The sequence below is a fragment of the Xenopus tropicalis genome, chromosome 6 (genome assembly GCF_000004195.4).
Source record: "Xenopus tropicalis strain Nigerian chromosome 6, UCB_Xtro_10.0, whole genome shotgun sequence".
Taxonomy (NCBI): Eukaryota; Metazoa; Chordata; class Amphibia; order Anura; family Pipidae; genus Xenopus; species Xenopus tropicalis.
Genome location: NC_030682.2, coordinates 29,662,558 through 29,681,002, shown reverse-complemented (window position 1 = coordinate 29,681,002; position 18,445 = coordinate 29,662,558). Strand labels below are relative to the sequence as shown.

At 42.0% G+C, this 18,445-nt stretch overlaps 1 protein-coding gene across 1 annotated transcript in view; it reads right to left on the bottom strand.

Annotated features, from left to right (window-relative positions):
• fam171a1 (family with sequence similarity 171 member A1) overlaps positions 1-18,445 on the bottom strand; it is a 67,339-nt gene that overhangs the window by 6,496 nt on the left and 42,398 nt on the right. The window contains exons 4-5 of the mRNA XM_002939022.5: positions 16,006-16,164; positions 14,154-14,330 (exon numbers count right to left, since the gene is read on the bottom strand). Coding sequence (XP_002939068.1) covers positions 14,154-14,330; positions 16,006-16,164 — 336 coding nt within the window. The remainder of the gene's footprint in view (positions 1-14,153; positions 14,331-16,005; positions 16,165-18,445) is intronic.

The following is an 18,445-nucleotide window of genomic DNA, read 5'->3' as shown; positions in this document are numbered from 1 at the left end:
TAGGAGAATGACATTATTTAAGACATCATGGTGCTTCCCAGGAATGACTCCCAGGCAGGAGTAACTGATGTGCATCGCTGTTTATAGTCTGCAGAAACCACTATAAAGACATGTCTGCAAGTCAAGCATGGGGGACCCAGGTTACACATAAATAATCTTTAATGGTGTCCTAAGCAGCTAGCCATATTTTAAGTAAACTATCCGTGGAAACAGATTCTCTTCAATGGAGAAGAAAAGTACTGCTGATTAAATACATTAATACATAACTAGCCATGCTGCTTCTGAGCACCATCCTGGACCTGCTTCACCATAAAAAAACAAGATACTTGGCTTTCTATTAGCAGATAATATTCTAGTGATGCTGGGCAGGACAGTGTCATCAATGCACATAAATCCTTTGACTGCTACACTGACTTCTCAGTTAATGATGCCTCCAACTCCAAGTACCCAAAATTGCTTCTGAATCAAACTCCACAACTTTGACTCCACAGCTCTGGGCTGTGGAGTTGGTATATAAATCCTTTGGCTCTTGACTACCCGGTTTATAATAGCTCTGACTCCATGTACCCAAAATCGCTTCCACGGTTCTGTATTTAAGGCACTGCATTTTACACATGCACACACTCTGCTCCAAGCCCATGGAAGGGAAGGATGGGCAAGAGGATTAATAGGGTGGGGGAAAACATCACCCATGTAAGGAAAATAGCATTGGTGGAGTTTATATTTGGTGACACATTTTAGTGTCATCAAGAAATAGTATTTTGCTATTAAGCTGGCCAGAATCTTAACCATAAAGCATGGCAGAACTGCTGCTTTGTGAGGAAGTGAAAAAAGATCTTTCTATAATGCCCCTTTATTTACAGTTTTCAGTGTACGGCTAGTTCATTAAACTTAACCTAATTGGCCAACGAGAGCACAGGGACTGTGCTCTTAAAAACAAGGCTGGAAAAGGATTGTTTTGGGGGTCTGAAGTCATCCTCTACTGATGGGATTTTTTGGCCTCCCTCATCATGTATTTGCAATTGCCTTGGCGCCATACATGGGCGAATAAGCTGCCAAATCATTCAAGAGTAGCAGGGGTGGCAGCCAAAAGTGGTCTGTCTATGGTCAGCTTTAGTCTATGTATTTATAATGCCAACATATTCCGCAGAACAAAATAATACAAGAGGTAAAGAGGGCCCCACGCAAACAATCAGAAAATTATCATTTGTCTGAGCTTTTGTTGGGCTTATAGGACTATATAGGAGAGAAAATATTTTTTTCAACTCTCACCTTAACTATACAGGACCCCCAGCCAGTAAGGGCAACTGTGCTATACTAATGCTACCTGCTCACAATGCCATTCAAAAATGACATTTAGTTCTAATTCTAACCATTAGGGGGAGCTGTTACACTTCAGAATAGTGGCGTTTTGTTCAATAAGTTAACTGAATAAGCTGAATAATAACTTATTAGATTCAACTTTACTGTAATAACATCACAAATAAACCAACTCCATACATTTTTGAAGGCCAAAGACCAAACATATAAATTCTGCAATCTCTAATTAGCACATGAAGGTCTGGCCCATTGTCAGCCAATGTTTTTTTTTTCATTTTGACTGATCAGAATGGTAATAGCGCCTGGCTTTGCCCAGTTTATAGAGATGTACATACACAGACACACACACAGACACACAATCCGCCCTCTCCCAGTAAATCACAATTTGCTTTGAAATCAACCAAACCGAGTTACTCTGAAATGTCTGTGTTAAGTCGCTGCCTTTGTTTAGCAGGACCGAAGTCGACAGAATATTTATTTAAGGAATAGTTCACCTTTACATTAAATGTTAGGATGTAGGTAATTACATTACATTAAATGTTAGGGTGTGAGTAAGAATAGGACATTCTATAACATATTTAAGTAAAAGTTGACCTACCCCTTAAAGCACCAACAGATATTTTGCTTTATTTATGTTATAAACAGACTGCATGTTGCTCCACATTTGATCAAGGGATGGGGAGATTAGCAGGCCTAGGGAATAAATATTTCAGGCCTTGAGGCGCATCTGCTGAGGTATACATACTTTGTTAGGACTCTCCTAGGGCAGCATTAATATTAGAGCCTAAAAGGCCCATTCCCTATAAGCGCATGGTTGAGTGACCTGCCCTGGAGCAGCCGCAGCACTTACATGTAGCAAACAATAGAGATTTGGGCAATTCTAATGAGGAGGAGCACAATGGCAGCAGCGGAAGCCTTTATACAGCACCTGCTCCTGACCAATTCAGACAGGCCCCATGCTTCTGTATCTGCATTGCATTGTGGGTATGACCCGTGCAGAACAACCCTACCCAGGAATGTGCTCTTCTCATCACACTGATCTCATCTGGGGATTCTCTGCCCAACAATGTTTCAAAATTGCTAATACCCCAAGGCTTATGTGCCGAGGCAAGTGTTTGTTGGTAGGGGTGGCGTGCTGCGCTTTGCCATCTGACAGCCCCTACATTATTCTTCTGATCTCCGTTTAGCAAGTGTCAGATGGGATAAATGGTGGATTCCATGCCATGGAGTGTCACTTGCACGTCTCCACACACACAAATGGCAGGGACCCTAATTAGAAGGAGACGGTGCAGAAGCGCGCACGCCACATGTCTGCAGGTTTCCCAGGGAGCTGAGCGCTTTATTGTGTAAATGCAGAAACAGTCAAGGAAAATGACATCTCCCAGCATTCTTCCACATATAAGTAAGCAGGGTGTAGCAGTGTGGCAACAAGGGCTTCATAATTAACCATGGGCCTAAGCTTCTGGGTTAGCAAGGCTCTCACGCTTAGGGGCCCTCCAATCATTAGCTCATCAGTCGCCTGGCCCCCTGGCCAATAGGCCCTGCCAACAAGTAAGATGCTAACCCTTCAAAAATAGTAATCACAACTACGATCAACAACTTCCCTGCAAGCCCCAGTCACTGTATACCATGGAAGCCAAGCAACGCTCAGTGAATACAATTCAATAACTGTGTGCCCAGGGTACTTTTGCTGAGGGTGGGGAGGGGGGCGCCAATTAAACAGGCAGCATATGAAGTGTAAACAGGGCCAGGGTAAGCTGTATTGTTTGCAAAAAGAAAGACATTTAAAAAATACAACAACAAAAAGGAAATTATCAAACAGAAAGAACAGTCAACATATTCTGGGTCACAAACAACTGTTCCATTTACATTACATTGTCATATATCCCTTAAGGCTCGTATACAGACAGGGTATATACAGTACCAGCCTCTTTCCCAAGGAGGGGGTTCACAGTAGGTTTTTTCTAGTATCTACATTAGTGATCTATACTAGGACAGATCATCCAGATCGCACAATGGACCCAAACCTTGTTGAATTTAGTTAGTTAGCACAAAGGTACCAATCTGCTAATGAATTGTTTACTGTGGGTGGTGTTGTGCTCATCCAGTGCATAGCTATCGTTTTCTTAGCTTAGAAAAGTAATACATTGTAGTTAAGAGTGTTTTCAATGTCATCCAACACACCCAAATAGGGCCACCATCAGAGGGAGACAGCGAGGATAGTTGTCCCAGGCCCAGTGGGTTTTGGGTTGTAAGGGGGGTCCGGCCATGCTGTACTCACACAGATTCCCTGACCATATTAAGGTGCTCTAGAATGAGAAAGGTAAGCAGAGAGGAGAGCTTGGAATGCATGTCTCAACTGTAAGTACTTATTAAAGGGGGAATTATTGTTTCTGGGTCTTCCCCCAGATATGTGAATATGTTGGGAATGCTGAAGCAGTATGGTTACGTTCTCCAAAAATGTGCCATTAATTTTAATGGAGCATAACTCTGACCAGGCAAGCCATATGGCAGTGCCCACTTAAGGATAAATGCAAATATGCAGTAAAGGGATTTTCTGTACTTACAATGAGCATTGCTTCTATAGCTTATTTTATTCTCTACCTATGGAAAATAAGAAAAGGGAATCCCGGAATCCCTTTTAATTGGAGAGTTCTCCACTCAGAATTAATATCACCATGTGTTAAATATGACCAAATATATTATATATACAAAGAATCTGAACATTATGTTAGGTGTCTGCATTATAGATGGAAAAAGTAAGGCAGCCACCAGTCACTGCTTGTCGTCTCCTCATTTAAACATACCCCCCAGGAATGAAAGCATATGGCAAGCCTGGAGAGGAGGCTTCCAGGGCTCTTTGTGATCAGTGCAAAACAGGCAGAGGTGCCAGCTCTGTATAGGGACACATCATAGGTGTCACCTCTTGTATTTGTTTCCCCAAAACACCTACTTTGCTCTGCCTCTGGTATAGTAGGGAAAGGTGGTGCCTATAGTAGCAGTGGGATAATAGCCTCTGGGAAGGGACTGTGGCTGTGGGATAGCAGGTATAGTAGGGAGTGACGGTGCCTATAGTAGCAGTGGGATAATAGCCTCTGGGAAGGGACTGTGGCTGTGGGATAGCAGGTATAGTAGGGAGAGATGGTGCCTATAGTAGCAGTGGGGGGATAATAGCCTCTGGGAAGGGACTGTGGCTGTGGGATAGCAGGTATAGTAGGGAGAGATGGTGCCTATAGTAGCAGTGGGGGATAATAGCCCCTGGGAAGGGACTGTGGCTGTGGGATAGCAGGTATAGTAGGGAGAGATGGTGCCTATAGTAGCAGTGGGGGATAATAGCCCCTGGGAAGGGACTGTGGCTGTGGGATAGCAGGTATAGTAGGGAGAGATGGTGCCTATAGTAGCAGTGGGGGGATAATAGCCCCTGGGAAAGGACTGTGGCTGTGGGATAGCAGGTATAGTAGGGAGAGATGGTGCCTATAGTAGCAGTGGGATAATAGCCTCTGGGAAGGGACTGGGGCTGTGGGATAGCAGGTATAGTAGGGAGAGATGGTGCCTATAGTAGCAGTGGGGGGATAATAGCCTGTAGGAAGGAGCTGGTGACTGTGGGATAACAGGTATAGTAGGGAGATTAGGGCTGGAGGATAGCAGGTACAGCAGGGCAGTATGGCACCACTAAATTTATATCAGTTTTAAACACACTGGCTCTACTTGGCTGGCCATATACATTGAGCACTGTGAGGGTCCATTGGAAGCCCATGTTGACTGTCTATGTTCCTGTGCTTCATTTAACTGATTGTTTTAATTATATTAACCCAGTGCATGTATGAATAGCAAGCCCAGTGATGCCCCTGAAAGCACTTATGCCTAAGGGTATATTGGCCAGAAGAATCAGCTGAAACCCAGTGGGAAGGTCGGCTCTGATGCTGATAAAACATTCTTTGTACTCACTAGAGAAAGAACTAAAAGTTTCCGTGCTTTTCATGCTGAATGGGGGAAAAGGTCAGCTAAGACAGATCTATAGAAAACAAAAAGATCTGTTAAGGGACAGTGTGATACCTTGAAAATACTGGTAACAATATTTTAAATAACAAGACAGTATTACTATCAAAAGGGGAGGCAACAGAACAGCTGGCCATACAGGAGCCGATATTAGCTGCCGATGTAGCATCTCCACACCAGGTTTGTTGGCCTTAATTTGATGCCCACCCAAACAATATCTATCCAGAAAAAGCCAGACGCCTGTCAGGAAGGTTAATAGATCACATTGGGTGAGGCCTGCCTTAGCGCACTGACACAGCACTCTCCTTATGTTCCCCAAGGGAACTGAACTGGTCACTTGCAGCTCAAGGTACCTCAGAGGGTGATTAACTGTGCAGTGAGCAAGTGTATAAATGACATTTTGTAATGAAATGTAGAACACTTCCACACAACTGTGTTTTAGGATTTTCATGGACTACGATACCTATACTAATACTGCCATGATGCCCTATGCCAGCAGGGCATAAAAAAAGTTTGAATTCTGTTACAAATGTATAGAATATTTTTGCTCCCTTGTTGTCTTCAAGAATTTGCAATTAATTTATAGTCGTTGTGGTCGGGATTTGCTGGACCATGCAAACCTTCTCCCTTCTATTCAGGTCCAATATTGCCATGTCTGCTGATGTTTCCATTGCCTGAGTGCAAAGCAGAATTTGTGTGGCAAAAATGCAGGGAACGCATAAGAAACAGGACAAATGCTCTTTTTATGCTGTTCTGTACCCTTTGGGCAAACTGCATTCTGCTCTATTGGGACCTTAATAGCTCAGTCACAGGACTAAATCTAATATACGTTGCCTGGTAACTTGCACACACAAGTGGCATTTGTAGGGCAGTGGGCCCTCTGTCTGAAGCTCTTAGCTTGTTTATCTCTGAAATACACATGACCTAACATCAATCAGCAAGAACCGGTGCTGCTAGCTTTCTTCTGCCAGATGCACAGCTCTATATATGCTGGGCATCACTGGCATTTACTACCTGCATTGCTGGCCAATATTTAATTATCAGGGGTAGTTCACCCTTAATTTAACTTTTAGTATGATATAGACAATTATATTCTAAAACAAATTGCAACTGGTTTCATTTTTTATTATTTCTAGTTTTTCAGTTTAACTTTTTGCTCAGCAGCTCTCCTGTTTGGAACTTTAGCAGCTATCTGGTTGCTAGGGTCTTAGCAACCAGGCAGTGGTTTGAATTACAGACTAGAATATCAACAGGAGGGGTCCTGGATAGAAATATAAGGAATAAAAAGGAACAATAATAATACTATTCAAAGCTCACAGAGCAATATGTCTATGAAGATTTTCAACCATCCAGGTCATGGTATATCTAGTATAAATAAATTTAAAGCAACTGGACTTGTTTGGTAATGACAGTCACAGAGCAATAGTTTTTTAGCGGAAGAGCCAGTGACCCCCATTTGAAAGCTGAAAAGATGTTGAAGAGGACGGCAAATAATTCAAAAACATAATAGGGCTGTTACACACGGGGAGATTAGTCGCGAGCTACAAATCTCCCCGAAATGCCATCCCACCGGCGATTTACATCCCGGTTGGATGGCATATGCGGCGGCGCAATTTCCTGAAAACGTGGACGTTTTCTCTCAAGGCAACTTCATCGATTTTGGGAAATCACGGCGCCACGTATGCCATCCCACCGGAGATTTACATGGCATTTCGGGGAGATTAGTTGCCCCCATGTGCCACAACCCTTAAAAGTTTACAAAGGTAAAGCACTCATTTAATGTTACCACAGAGACAGCTATTCTTTGGCTTCCCTTGGAGTTTAAGGGCTCTGGCACACGGGGAGATTAGTCGCTCGCGACAAATCTCCTGTGTCTCAGGCGACTAATCTACCCGAGTTGCCATCACCTGCCATCCCACCGGCGAAAGTGAAAGTCGCCGGTGGGATGGCACATGCCTCAAGGGGAAACTTGCGCGATCTCACTGAAATCGCGCCGCCGCGTATGCCATCCCACTGGCGATTTACATTTTCGCCGGTGGGATGGCAATCCGGGGAGATTAGTCACGGGCGACTAATCTCCCCGTGTGCCAGAGCCCTAATGCCACAAAAGCAATAAGTGAAGCACTTATCAATGATCAATACACAGATAAGGTGTTTGAAGGGGACAGTTAAGAATTAAGTATAGTTAACTCAAAATCCATTACACCATCAAAATCATCCTTGCAGCAATAGGCTTTGCTTTCCCTTTAAAGGAACTCTGGGGAACATTTGGCCAAGAGAAGGGAATAAAACAAAAGGAAACTTATTCCAGTCAGCAATCCAAAGCGGTGTCCCAATCTGATTACTGAAACAGCAGCATGAAGCAACGTATCCTTCATTTCCTTCTAGATAGCGACCGTCTGCCAAGGCTCCATAACAACAGGGGGTGGCTAGCCTCCAAACACGGTATTAGCCAAGGGTCACTTCTGCTAGGCTTGCAAATAAGCACTGACTGCCTTTACTTTCAGAAGGCTGAAGTATAAATAACTCTTATAACACTCAAAAAGCTTTAAACGAAACCAATCTAATGTTTTCCACTGTAACAGAACAGAATCTTAAAGTTATAGTGAAATAAGAAATTAGGATAATACACTACTGCTTCTTATAGACCAGTGATCCCCGACCAGTGGCTCAGGGGCAACATGTTGCTCACAGTGGCCTCAAAGTAGGTGCCATTTTTACATTTCTGGCTTGGAGGCAAGTTTTGGAAGCACAGAGACCCAGTTTTTCTCCAAGCAGAGCCTCCTGCAGGCCAGCAGCCCACATGGGGCTACCAAATAGCCAATCCCAGTCCTTATTTTGCAACCCCAAAGAATGTTTTTTATGTGTGTGGCTCAACACTTTTTACATCTGAGTGAGGGTCATGAGTAAAAATACATTGAGGATCCCTGTTATAGAGAAAGGTCATATTATGGAAATTTGTTTCATGGTTTTATTGAGCTCAGGGAAACTTATTTTCAGCTGAATAAATGCCTAATTGGAAGGGATCAGTGAATCGCTGTTGCTTAAATGTACAGTATCCCTAATTTTTTTATTTTGAATGTGGATTTGAGTGAGTGAAATGTTAGAATCTCAATCACTTGTGGTCAAGGGAGTGTGATTTGACATGTGGATATAGAGTGTGGCCAGATGAGGAGGGTTTTAAATGGTGCTTTACATAACAGGTACAGGTATAGCACCCGTTATCCAGAATGCTCGGGATAATTGCTTTGCATCCAATAAGGATTTCGGAGCTTTCTGGATAACGGGTTTCCAGATAAGGGATCCCATACCTGTATAACACCCTGGGTTTTGTTATACGCTGTACACAGAGAAACCCCTTTGGTAACACTCCAAAAACAAGAAGGTTCATTTTTAGCTTATAAAGTTGATTACCTAACTTAGTGATTAAAATCACTGCGGGTGCAGCCTAACTTTTTGCCCCTATTGGTATTTATAAAAATACATCGCATAAAAGACCTCATAAAGTAAAACCCTGTTTCATACAAATATACCATTTTCATACATATATTTTTTTTGTAGTATGTGCCATTGTATAATACTAAATAGAAAACTGCCATTTTAAGTATTAAGGGCCATCCCCTGGGATCAAAGGCCCAAGGTACCAAGGGCAGCATGTTGTGTTCCACCTGCCTTCGGCGCTTACATGCGCCTTTGTTAGTGCAGCCCCATAGGAAAGAATGGGATGCACTTCTTCCTGCTTTCCTATTTGGTGAAGAGCAGGAGAACGCAGCCACAGGGAAGCACAGGAAGAATCGCTTGTCTGTATGAGCCCTTACAGTCAGGTAAAGGTTAGGGATTTATATAGGTACAGAGAACACAAAATGAGTGCTATTGTGAGAGGATTGCTTTTGAGTAATAATCAACCTGAACCATGGAGAACAGAATGTCAACCCCCTTTTAATTATTAATAGAGGCTTACAATAGTTCCAGCTTGAGTCCTAAACATACACGCAACAGTTACAATCTTTCCCACGACCACTGGTTCTACGAATGTTAAGAGCTGAATCGTCAGATATGCAGGTAAAAATAAAGGAATTCTTTACCCCATCTGGTGATTCAGCATTACCTGGCCAATCAAAATTTTCAGTTCTGTCCAATTAATGAGACAACCGATATCCAAGACTTTTACAGATATTGGTTGCCTCGTTTCCGACCATACATGCACCGATTATCATACAAAACTTTGTTTCGTACAATAATATCAGTGCGTGTATGGCCTCCTTAACACCAGGGCCGCCATCATGGGGGGGGCAGTGGGGACAACTGTCCTGGACCCAGAGGGTTTTTAGGATCTTAGGGGTGCCCGGCCACCCTGCACTTTCACAGAGCTAGAGACTTGGGAAAGGAGGGATGGAGCTCGGGTGCCTGCATGGGAAATTCAAACTACACACACCCAATCCCTGTGCAGCTTTAGCAGGACTAAAACTTCAGCAACAAATGAGCAGTAAGGAAGGCTGTGTAGCGCAAAGAACCTGCAGGCACCAGAGCTCCCACCCTCCCTTCCCAAGTCTGCAGCTCACCAACAGCTAATCCACATAGGACCCCCCAGCTAATCCACATATGTGCAGCGCTGCACTGCCTTTCTCCTAGTTGTCCTGGTCCTTCTACCATTCTCCCAATTCTAATGTGCCAATCCCTCCTCCATACCCCCCACCATCCCCATAGTGCCATGTACAGCAGCGTCAGGTTTTTTTCTCTCCTCCCTCACTCCTGTGTGCAAGTCTGAGTGCCATTCCCTCTCTCTTTGTATATGCCATTCTCTCCCCCACTTTTAGGGGGTAGAAGTCCCAGACCTTTAACCTCTTTCCCCATGTGTCATTCTCTTCAACCCCAAGTGGCAATAGCAACCCCGCCTCTCTCTCAGATACACCATTATCTCATGCCCAGTGCGCCAGTCTCAGTAGGTTTCCTCTCTCCCTGTGTGCCACCTTCGCCACCTATTTGCAGATTTTAGCTCTTTTTCTCCTCTCTCTATATGTCACTCTCATCCAACCACCATGCCCTTTTCATGATTCCATTTGCCAATTTCATTTCTTAATTCCACCTTCTCTCCTGTCCCAATATATGCCTGTAACAGCTCCTTCTGTTCTTGCCCATATGCCAGTGTCTGTCTCGTCCACCCCCCCCCCATGTAATGCCAGTATATCAGGCTTTCAGCCACGTGCCATTCCCCATGCGTCACCCACGGCCCAGTGCAATAATTGGGGTCACTTCACTGAGTTCCCATCAGGGAGGCGAGAGGGTAGTGTTGTGCCGGGCCCGGGAAAATCTTCTTCCGTAAGGGCAGGGGCAAACTCCAATTACACCCAATGTACGGACTGTTAATTAGCACATGAATCAATGAACTGCTTATTATAGATTAACATGAGCTGGTTATGTTGCACACAAAAGGGGGCAAAAAATTGAACTGCGCACTTGTGTTCATAGGAGGCACTATATAAATAACTTGTATGGGGCCCCAAACTTCCAGATAGCAGCCCTGCTTAACACTGTCTGTCACGGACCTATTGTGTCTGGCAAGGTCATTCAACAGAACCTTATCAACAGTACCTCATGGGGACCATATTAAAGAGTTTGTTTACTTTTTGTATGATGCAGAGAGTGATATTCTGAGACAGTTTGTAATTGGTTTTAATTTTCTTTTTATTACTTGCTGTTTTAGAATTATTTTACTTTTTTGTTCAGTAGCTCTTCATTTTGGAATTACAGAAGCTACCTGGTTGTTAAGGGTCCAGTTTAACCTAGCAACCAGGCAGTGGTTTGAAAGAGAGACAGGAATATGAATAGAGGAGGGGCTTAATCGAAAGCTAACTAATAAAAAGTAACAACAACTATAAAACTGTAGCCTCACAGAGCAGCAGTTTCCCTGGGTGCCAAGGTCAGTGACCCCCCTATTTAAATGTGGGAAAGTGTCATAAAAAGAAGGCAAATAATTTAGAAAAATATAAAAAATAAATAGAAACATTCTATAACATACTAAAAGTTAACAGAAAACTGAACCACTCCTGAGTCTCATCTTCTGCCAAAAAATAGGAAACAGAATTTGAAGGAAAAAAATACAGAGCAATTTTGAAGTTTAAGCTTGCAGGAAGCTTGCCTTACATTAGTGCTATCCAACTTGTTCCATATAGCAGGCCAATTATCCACTAGATATTCCACAGACATCCACTAGAATTCCACATGCTCATGATGGTAAAACTATGCCATGCAAGCAATCAGCATAGGGTCTACAACGGGGGGCCATAAGGGTCTACAAGAGTCTGTGAGTGATACTTTGAGACAATCTGGCAATTGCCTCTACATTATCATTAGTACTGATTGTGTAACCTGCAGCACAACTTCTCACCCGCTATGCCTATTATATTATTGTTCTTGTAATACAAAATATTTGATTGAAGGCCCCTCAGAGAAGCAGACCCATCATTGCAGCCGTTTTACATTAAATACTCAGGGAGTTGTCACCCTGCTAATGCCATGCCTTTGAAATGTCATTAGTGTAATCCAGCTCCGATCAATGCCCAACATTTCATCAACCCCTCCTTGGCTCATAACAATATGACGCACATAAACACACATCAGAACTTTGCTATTTCAGACACAATTCCATTAGTATCTGGGACAGAAAATTAGGTATTTCCTGCAAATTTTACCAGCTTATCAGCCTATGTTTGTGTGGGAGGGGGGCCCTGATTGGCTGCCCAACTGATATAGGGCCAAAATAAAAAAGCTTGCAGTATGATCTGATCCTTGGCCCCAGGCAAATGAACACAACAGGTGGGACATGGAACAGCACATGGGTAGAAAAACTGACTAAAAAAAAATTTTTTTGTATGGCTGAGAGCAACCAAATGCCCAGGGCCTCTCAAACCACCCAAAGCCATAGGTTGGAGAACTGTGGGAGTTGATAAGGTAGGCTTTAACTAGCGACACAATATGACAGCACATAACAAAATAGTACAATGCACAGGTCCTGGACATTTTATCAAAAATGCTTGGGACCTGGGTTTTTCCAGATAAGGGATCTTTCCATAATTTGGAACTCCATACTTTAATTCAACTAAAAATGTATTTACATTTAAACCCAACAGGATTGTTTTGCTTCTAATAAGAATCTATTATATCTTAGTTGAGATCAAGTACAAGGTACCATTTTATTACTACAGGGAAATCATTTTTAAAAATTGGATTTATTTTATTAAAATTGTGTCTATGGGAAATGGACTTCCTGTACTTCAGAGCTTTCTGGATAACAGAACCCATACCTGTACCAATAATTTCACAGGAAAAAGTAAGTAGAATCATAAGTAAAATAACCGCACAATTTCACTTGAATACAAAAACACAAAAGCAGAACAAAAAGTGAAGATATCAAACAATCCAACAAATATATATTCTGATTTCCCTGCTTAATACCCCAATACAAGGTGCCTGTTTATGAGAATGTTTAAGACAGCCAAATGCCAAAAACCACACACTGAATTAGAAGAGCTCTTGGTGACTGAGCTAAATGTGACAATAACAGGACAATAATAAGTGCAAGAGCCGCTGGGGTTTGAGCTAATGTGAAGGAAACAGACAGGAAAGATGTGGGATGTAAGAATAATGGCTGGGAAATACAATCTGCTTAGAAAAACACAAATAAATGAAATTCAGAAGAAACCTTTTAATAGATGCAACTGACCTTGTGTTATTGTGATCTTAAACAAAACCAGCCTGAAACAACACCATCGGCCAGGTCACTGCCAACACAAGGAGACTTTCCCCACAGAGAATAAACAATCTTTCAGTTCTGTTTCCAACACACGCCTTTAAGAGAATAACATCCAATTCTAGCACTTTAAATAGAAGAAAATACATTAATAAATGAGGCTTGCCGTCCCGCTGCACCTCCAGTGGAGGCTGAACCACAGTCGCTAACAGAAAGGAAGCGAGAGGCTGCTTGAAGTTGTAGTGCAACCCTGCAATAACTTTACAGGGCAGTTACTGTGCAATGATTCTTCTTCACAAGGCGATCTCTTACACAGACAATGATTCTGTTCTGCCTTGCAGCTATAGAGAACTGTATTTTGTCTGAGCCCCTCACAATGCCCAGGGACACCACTGGGGTGAATCCAATGCAACCCAGCCTGGTCAACTTCTATCATGAATAATTCAGTCTTTCAAGCTATATTCCTCTACATTACAGTTCATACTCCTTCCTATACACTAAAATTGCTGCCATTTGGAGCACTCTACCCACTGTCCTAACATACATTATTTCCAATATTAATGTATACCCTCGGCTGAACTACAAATCTCAGTAAGCAGAGAAGCATAAAGATGACTAAAATATACCAAATACTTCCCTTGAAATAACCTCTATATTCCAGCAAAATTGTGCTCAGTACAGAAAACACCTATGCTGATAATGTCTATGGGCACACTTAAAGGATTGTCCCTACCTTAGCTATGCCCATTGCATTCTTTAATAATCTCTATGCCTATTGCTTTCCATTATAATGCTTATGCCTATTGCTTTCCGTTATCACCCCTTTCCATTATCTGACATTCATGACACAGTGACATCAGACTATTATTGCAGTTCCAGTAAGGGGATTATAGCATTGGAAGATGGCTAGGGGAAAGAACAGAGGGAAAAGAATAATGAAGTCTGATGCAAGTCTGAAACTTGAAGCTATAACAGGAAAAACAAAACAGGAGAAAAACTTCTATATAACAGAATAACAGAAACATGACTAAAAAGTGTCCCTGTAAGGGAAAGATAGAAAATGCGAGGACTGTGGGTTTCTTACCATGCTTTTGATCAAACCTCCATGCCGGGACGTGTGCATTGTGTTTCAGGCTGCTGTGCATAGGCAGAGGGACTGTCACATAAATAGGTCCATTCACAGGGATGTCCGCCCCATCACTGTTGAGCAAATGGAAGCTGACAGCAGTAACTGGGGTGAGGTCAAACCTGCTGTTATTTCCTGGAATACAGAAAGAATGGCAATGAGTACACGGGGCACAGGAAATCACCAGGGAACAAATAAACCAAGTTGGGTGAACTCTAATTCTCTTGCAAGTTCCTCAACTGTAAAAAGTATTTAAAAGGGTCACTCATCTAATGTTAAGGATGAGCAACAGATCAGCACAATCCCCCACAATGTAGTATTTTTGCCCCAGAATTCCTGCACCTATCATGGATATGAGAAACTGCATGCACCACAAGGTGCAAACTATACTACAATGCAGCCTACAAGGAGTGCTTTTTTTGTGTATTTTTAAAAGATTTCACCCGAGTTGCACTTATGCCACATTCATATACTCACACACCCCCTAACTGCGGGGAAAAATGTTTGTGTTGTATATGTAATTTTTTGGGTTTTGTAGTCCCCCTCTGGCAATCTATATACATAATGAGCAGATTGCCAAGACTCCATAGCTAGATGATCAACCGGTAGAGGTACTCTGGGACTGCTTAGAGGATCGTGCAGTATAATTCTATCATTAGCCCCGCATTATACTGTTCCTAATAAAGTAGAGACCTACTGTTAGTCTGCACTTTGTTATCTACTTTGTTATCTAAATTTTGTACAGCAATGAATCCAGCTCAAGTAGCCACATTGGCAGTTTTTATTTTCCTATTCTGAAAACAAAATACCTACAGCGTATACTTCCTATTTTAATTCACTAAAAACATTGATTTTACATTAGCTATCTGGCAGTCTTACATGGCTGCTTACATAACAGATCAATAAGCCTTCCAGAGGTTTTATTTCTCTACTTTATTTTTATACCTCAGTCCAGATATTTATATTATGCTCAGATTTGTGTTGTAATGCTGTAAAATATTCATAAAAAGCCTTTGAAGGGCCTCATCCAGCCAGCAGGCCTCCAGTTAGACAGCTCTGCTATAGAGTAAAAGAAATCAGGAGCCATGCTTACTTTTCTTTTAAAATGAAAGTTAAAGTCAATTTAAAGTCATTAACTATAATGCACTGTACAACACCCTCTTTCTAGCACAAAAAAAAAAATTATATTTAAATATATAAAATACAAGGTTTCATAGGAATTACTGGGACAACAAACAGCTCAAATGAACAATATTTGTAAATGTATGGTTAATACAGCAATAACAATCATACAACTGCACAAAGGTGAAGCCTAGTAAGAGACTGGGATGCCAGGGGCCCTCCAGAAAACCTTGGACCATGGGCCCACTCTCCAAACCTGTATTCCTCTTCTCCTTTCTAAACCTTTTTATTAACCTAGTTGCTTTTCTCTACATACTATACTATATTCATCCATCTATTAAGCCACTTTGTTCAAATACAGAAAGAGGCAATGACATGAAATAGGCCAAAAGTTAGGAGAAGAAGGTCGACCAAGAGTTTTTCTGATATCTCAGCTGGCCAGTCCAACAAAATAGGTGCAGTCCGAAACTTCAAACAGATAAAATGGGGGCAAAGTATCAGAATCCTGCTCATACCAAACCACTCTTTCACCAGATGCATCTCCCAGGTTCCTGCCTTTTAAAAACTAACTTAAAATATGGGAGCCGCAGGGCCCCAAAAAAAAAAATCGACCACCCTCTTGCAAAAGTGCACACTCAAAATAAATGAATCCTGCAAGCCTGCGAAGGGATTGTGCTTAAGGAAGTACCTGTAGAGTTGCCATCTGATCCTTGCAGATAAGGAAAGCTGTCAATTTCCCAGGGTGCACTAGCAGCTGTAAGGAAAGCAGTAAGGTCCTTATAAGTGGCATTTCCTGGCAGGTTCAGTGCCCTTCTCTGAAAGTGAACTCGAGGCTGTAACCTTGATCCTACAAAAAGCAAACAAATACAAAATATAAATATGTATTTCTGCAGGTAAGTATTCAGACGTGCAGTCTGCAGAGCCAACATATTCCAAAACGCTGTACAATAGGTTGTACCCATTACATTCTTTGAGGCTTACAGATAACAATATATTGTAAATTGAATAATGTACAGTTGAAATATCTTTCCGTAACACCGATATTAATTTAGGTGCAGTGTACAATACAAAATTAACTAGTAATTAGTAAATTATTTGTATTGTACATTGCAAAACACACACAGTGCCTATAAATGTTTGATAAAACATAATAATTACATACAAATACTGACCGATGCAGAAGTTAAAATGACAGGGGCTACGTAGTACTTTTAATTCATGGAAAATAGAATCATCATCTAGTGCTGCAGTTATTATAATGTATAGGCTCAACCCTTAGGTCCCCAATGGCACTAGTAAACCACCCCCCAACTATAAACCATATGTTGGCCACTCTAATGATTCATATTTTTCTTCCTAGAGTACATAAGGACAATGGAAAACTCTAAGCTGAAGGCTATTAGCGCTGATTGAATCACAATGCCAGAGTCTGACATCTTGCCCTAAAGCCTTTGTACCTGTTGTGGGAGTGCATTACAGGGTTACCCTGAAACAAAAGCAGTGCACTTCTATAGCCAGGTTACAAACAGATCCTGTACATAAAAAAAGATATATAATAAAATTAATCTTCACTACAGACGGCCCCTCCCTGTGCATGAAATGGCACAATCAATAATTCAGGGTCTCGAGGGCAGATGCAAAAGTCATCACATGAGGGGGGTAGGGAAGACAGAACACAATGTTTTCATAAATTATACAGGGCCTGGTTTGCGACTGCCTACATTCCGGGCTTTGCTCACCATTGTTAGAGCGGCATAACCTGCTGTCACCCCTTGAAAGGGAAGTGAGACTGCTAACCCATGATTTATGGCCAACTTATTCACAGGAGAGCCATTCTAGCACTGATGGAGCAAATGAGCCTATACAGTAATGCCACATATCTGCACATCCTGTTTTACAATCACACATGGCGCATTTGATCATAAATTGCCTTTGTATTTCTTAAAGAATTCCACAGTATGACTGGGGCTACATCCATTAGAGATTCCATTTGCTTATCAACACTTGCACACAAGGGTGATTCCTGGGCAGTATCATGTGTGCCATTCCTCTTGGGGATTTAAAAGCATGGATATAGGTCTGCTTCAACAAAGGAGACTGAAACCAGGGAACAACTGATAAATCATAACCAGAAAATATTATAAAATTAAATGATACAGAGATGAATTCTTATCCAGAAAGCTCAGAATTACAGGAAGGCCATTTCAGATAGATTGCATTTTAATCAAATAATTCAAATTTACAAAAATAATTTCCTTTTCTGTAATAATAAAACAGTACCTTGTACTTGATCCCAACTTATGGGGCAAAGACACATGAAGCAACTAATCGGAGCAGCAGATCCACACAGGCAATTAGTCAGTGTCTTATACTCTAATCTATGGCAGGAACTTCCCTGCAGATTTGTTGACGCAATAGACTTTTTAAAAAGCTGCAGCGACTAATCACCACGTGTGTTCGCCCTATTGGTGTCTGAACAATCCTATTGGTTTTATTTTAAGTTTAAATTATTTTTTAGCAGACAAAGAATGAAGATCCAGACTACAGAAAGACCCCTCGTCCAGAAAACCCCTGGTCCTGAGCATATTGTACTATAGGCCACATAGGGCATATATTTAAGTGAAGGCCAAGAGAGGGAGGATTTTCAATGCAGTCAGTCTAGTAAGTTAAAGGAGAAGGAAAAGCTAAGTCACTTGGGCACCCCCAAGTGACTTTAATCGCTTACCTTTTACCCCAGGCTGGTGCCCCTGTTAGGAGAAACCTGCACCCACCCGGGGTAGCTGCGAGCGTCTCCTCTTCCTTTTTTGCAGGCTTGCGCATGCGCAGTAGAGTGAAAAGTCGAACTTTAACAAAAAAGTCAGCTTTTCACTCTACTGCGCATGTGCCGGCCCAGGGATTTTGCAGACAGAGGGAACAAGAAGCAGGAGACGCTCGCTGCAGCTACCCCGGGCTGGTGCAGGTTTTCTCCTAACAGGGGCACCAGCCCAGGGTACAAGGTAAGTGATTAAAGTCACTTGGGGTGCCTAACATTTAGTCTTTCCTTCTCCTTTAAATACAAAAGCCCCTTCACTGAACCAATAGAAATGGTTATGCTGTTTAGTGGGAATGTTATTATGTCTTCTAAACAA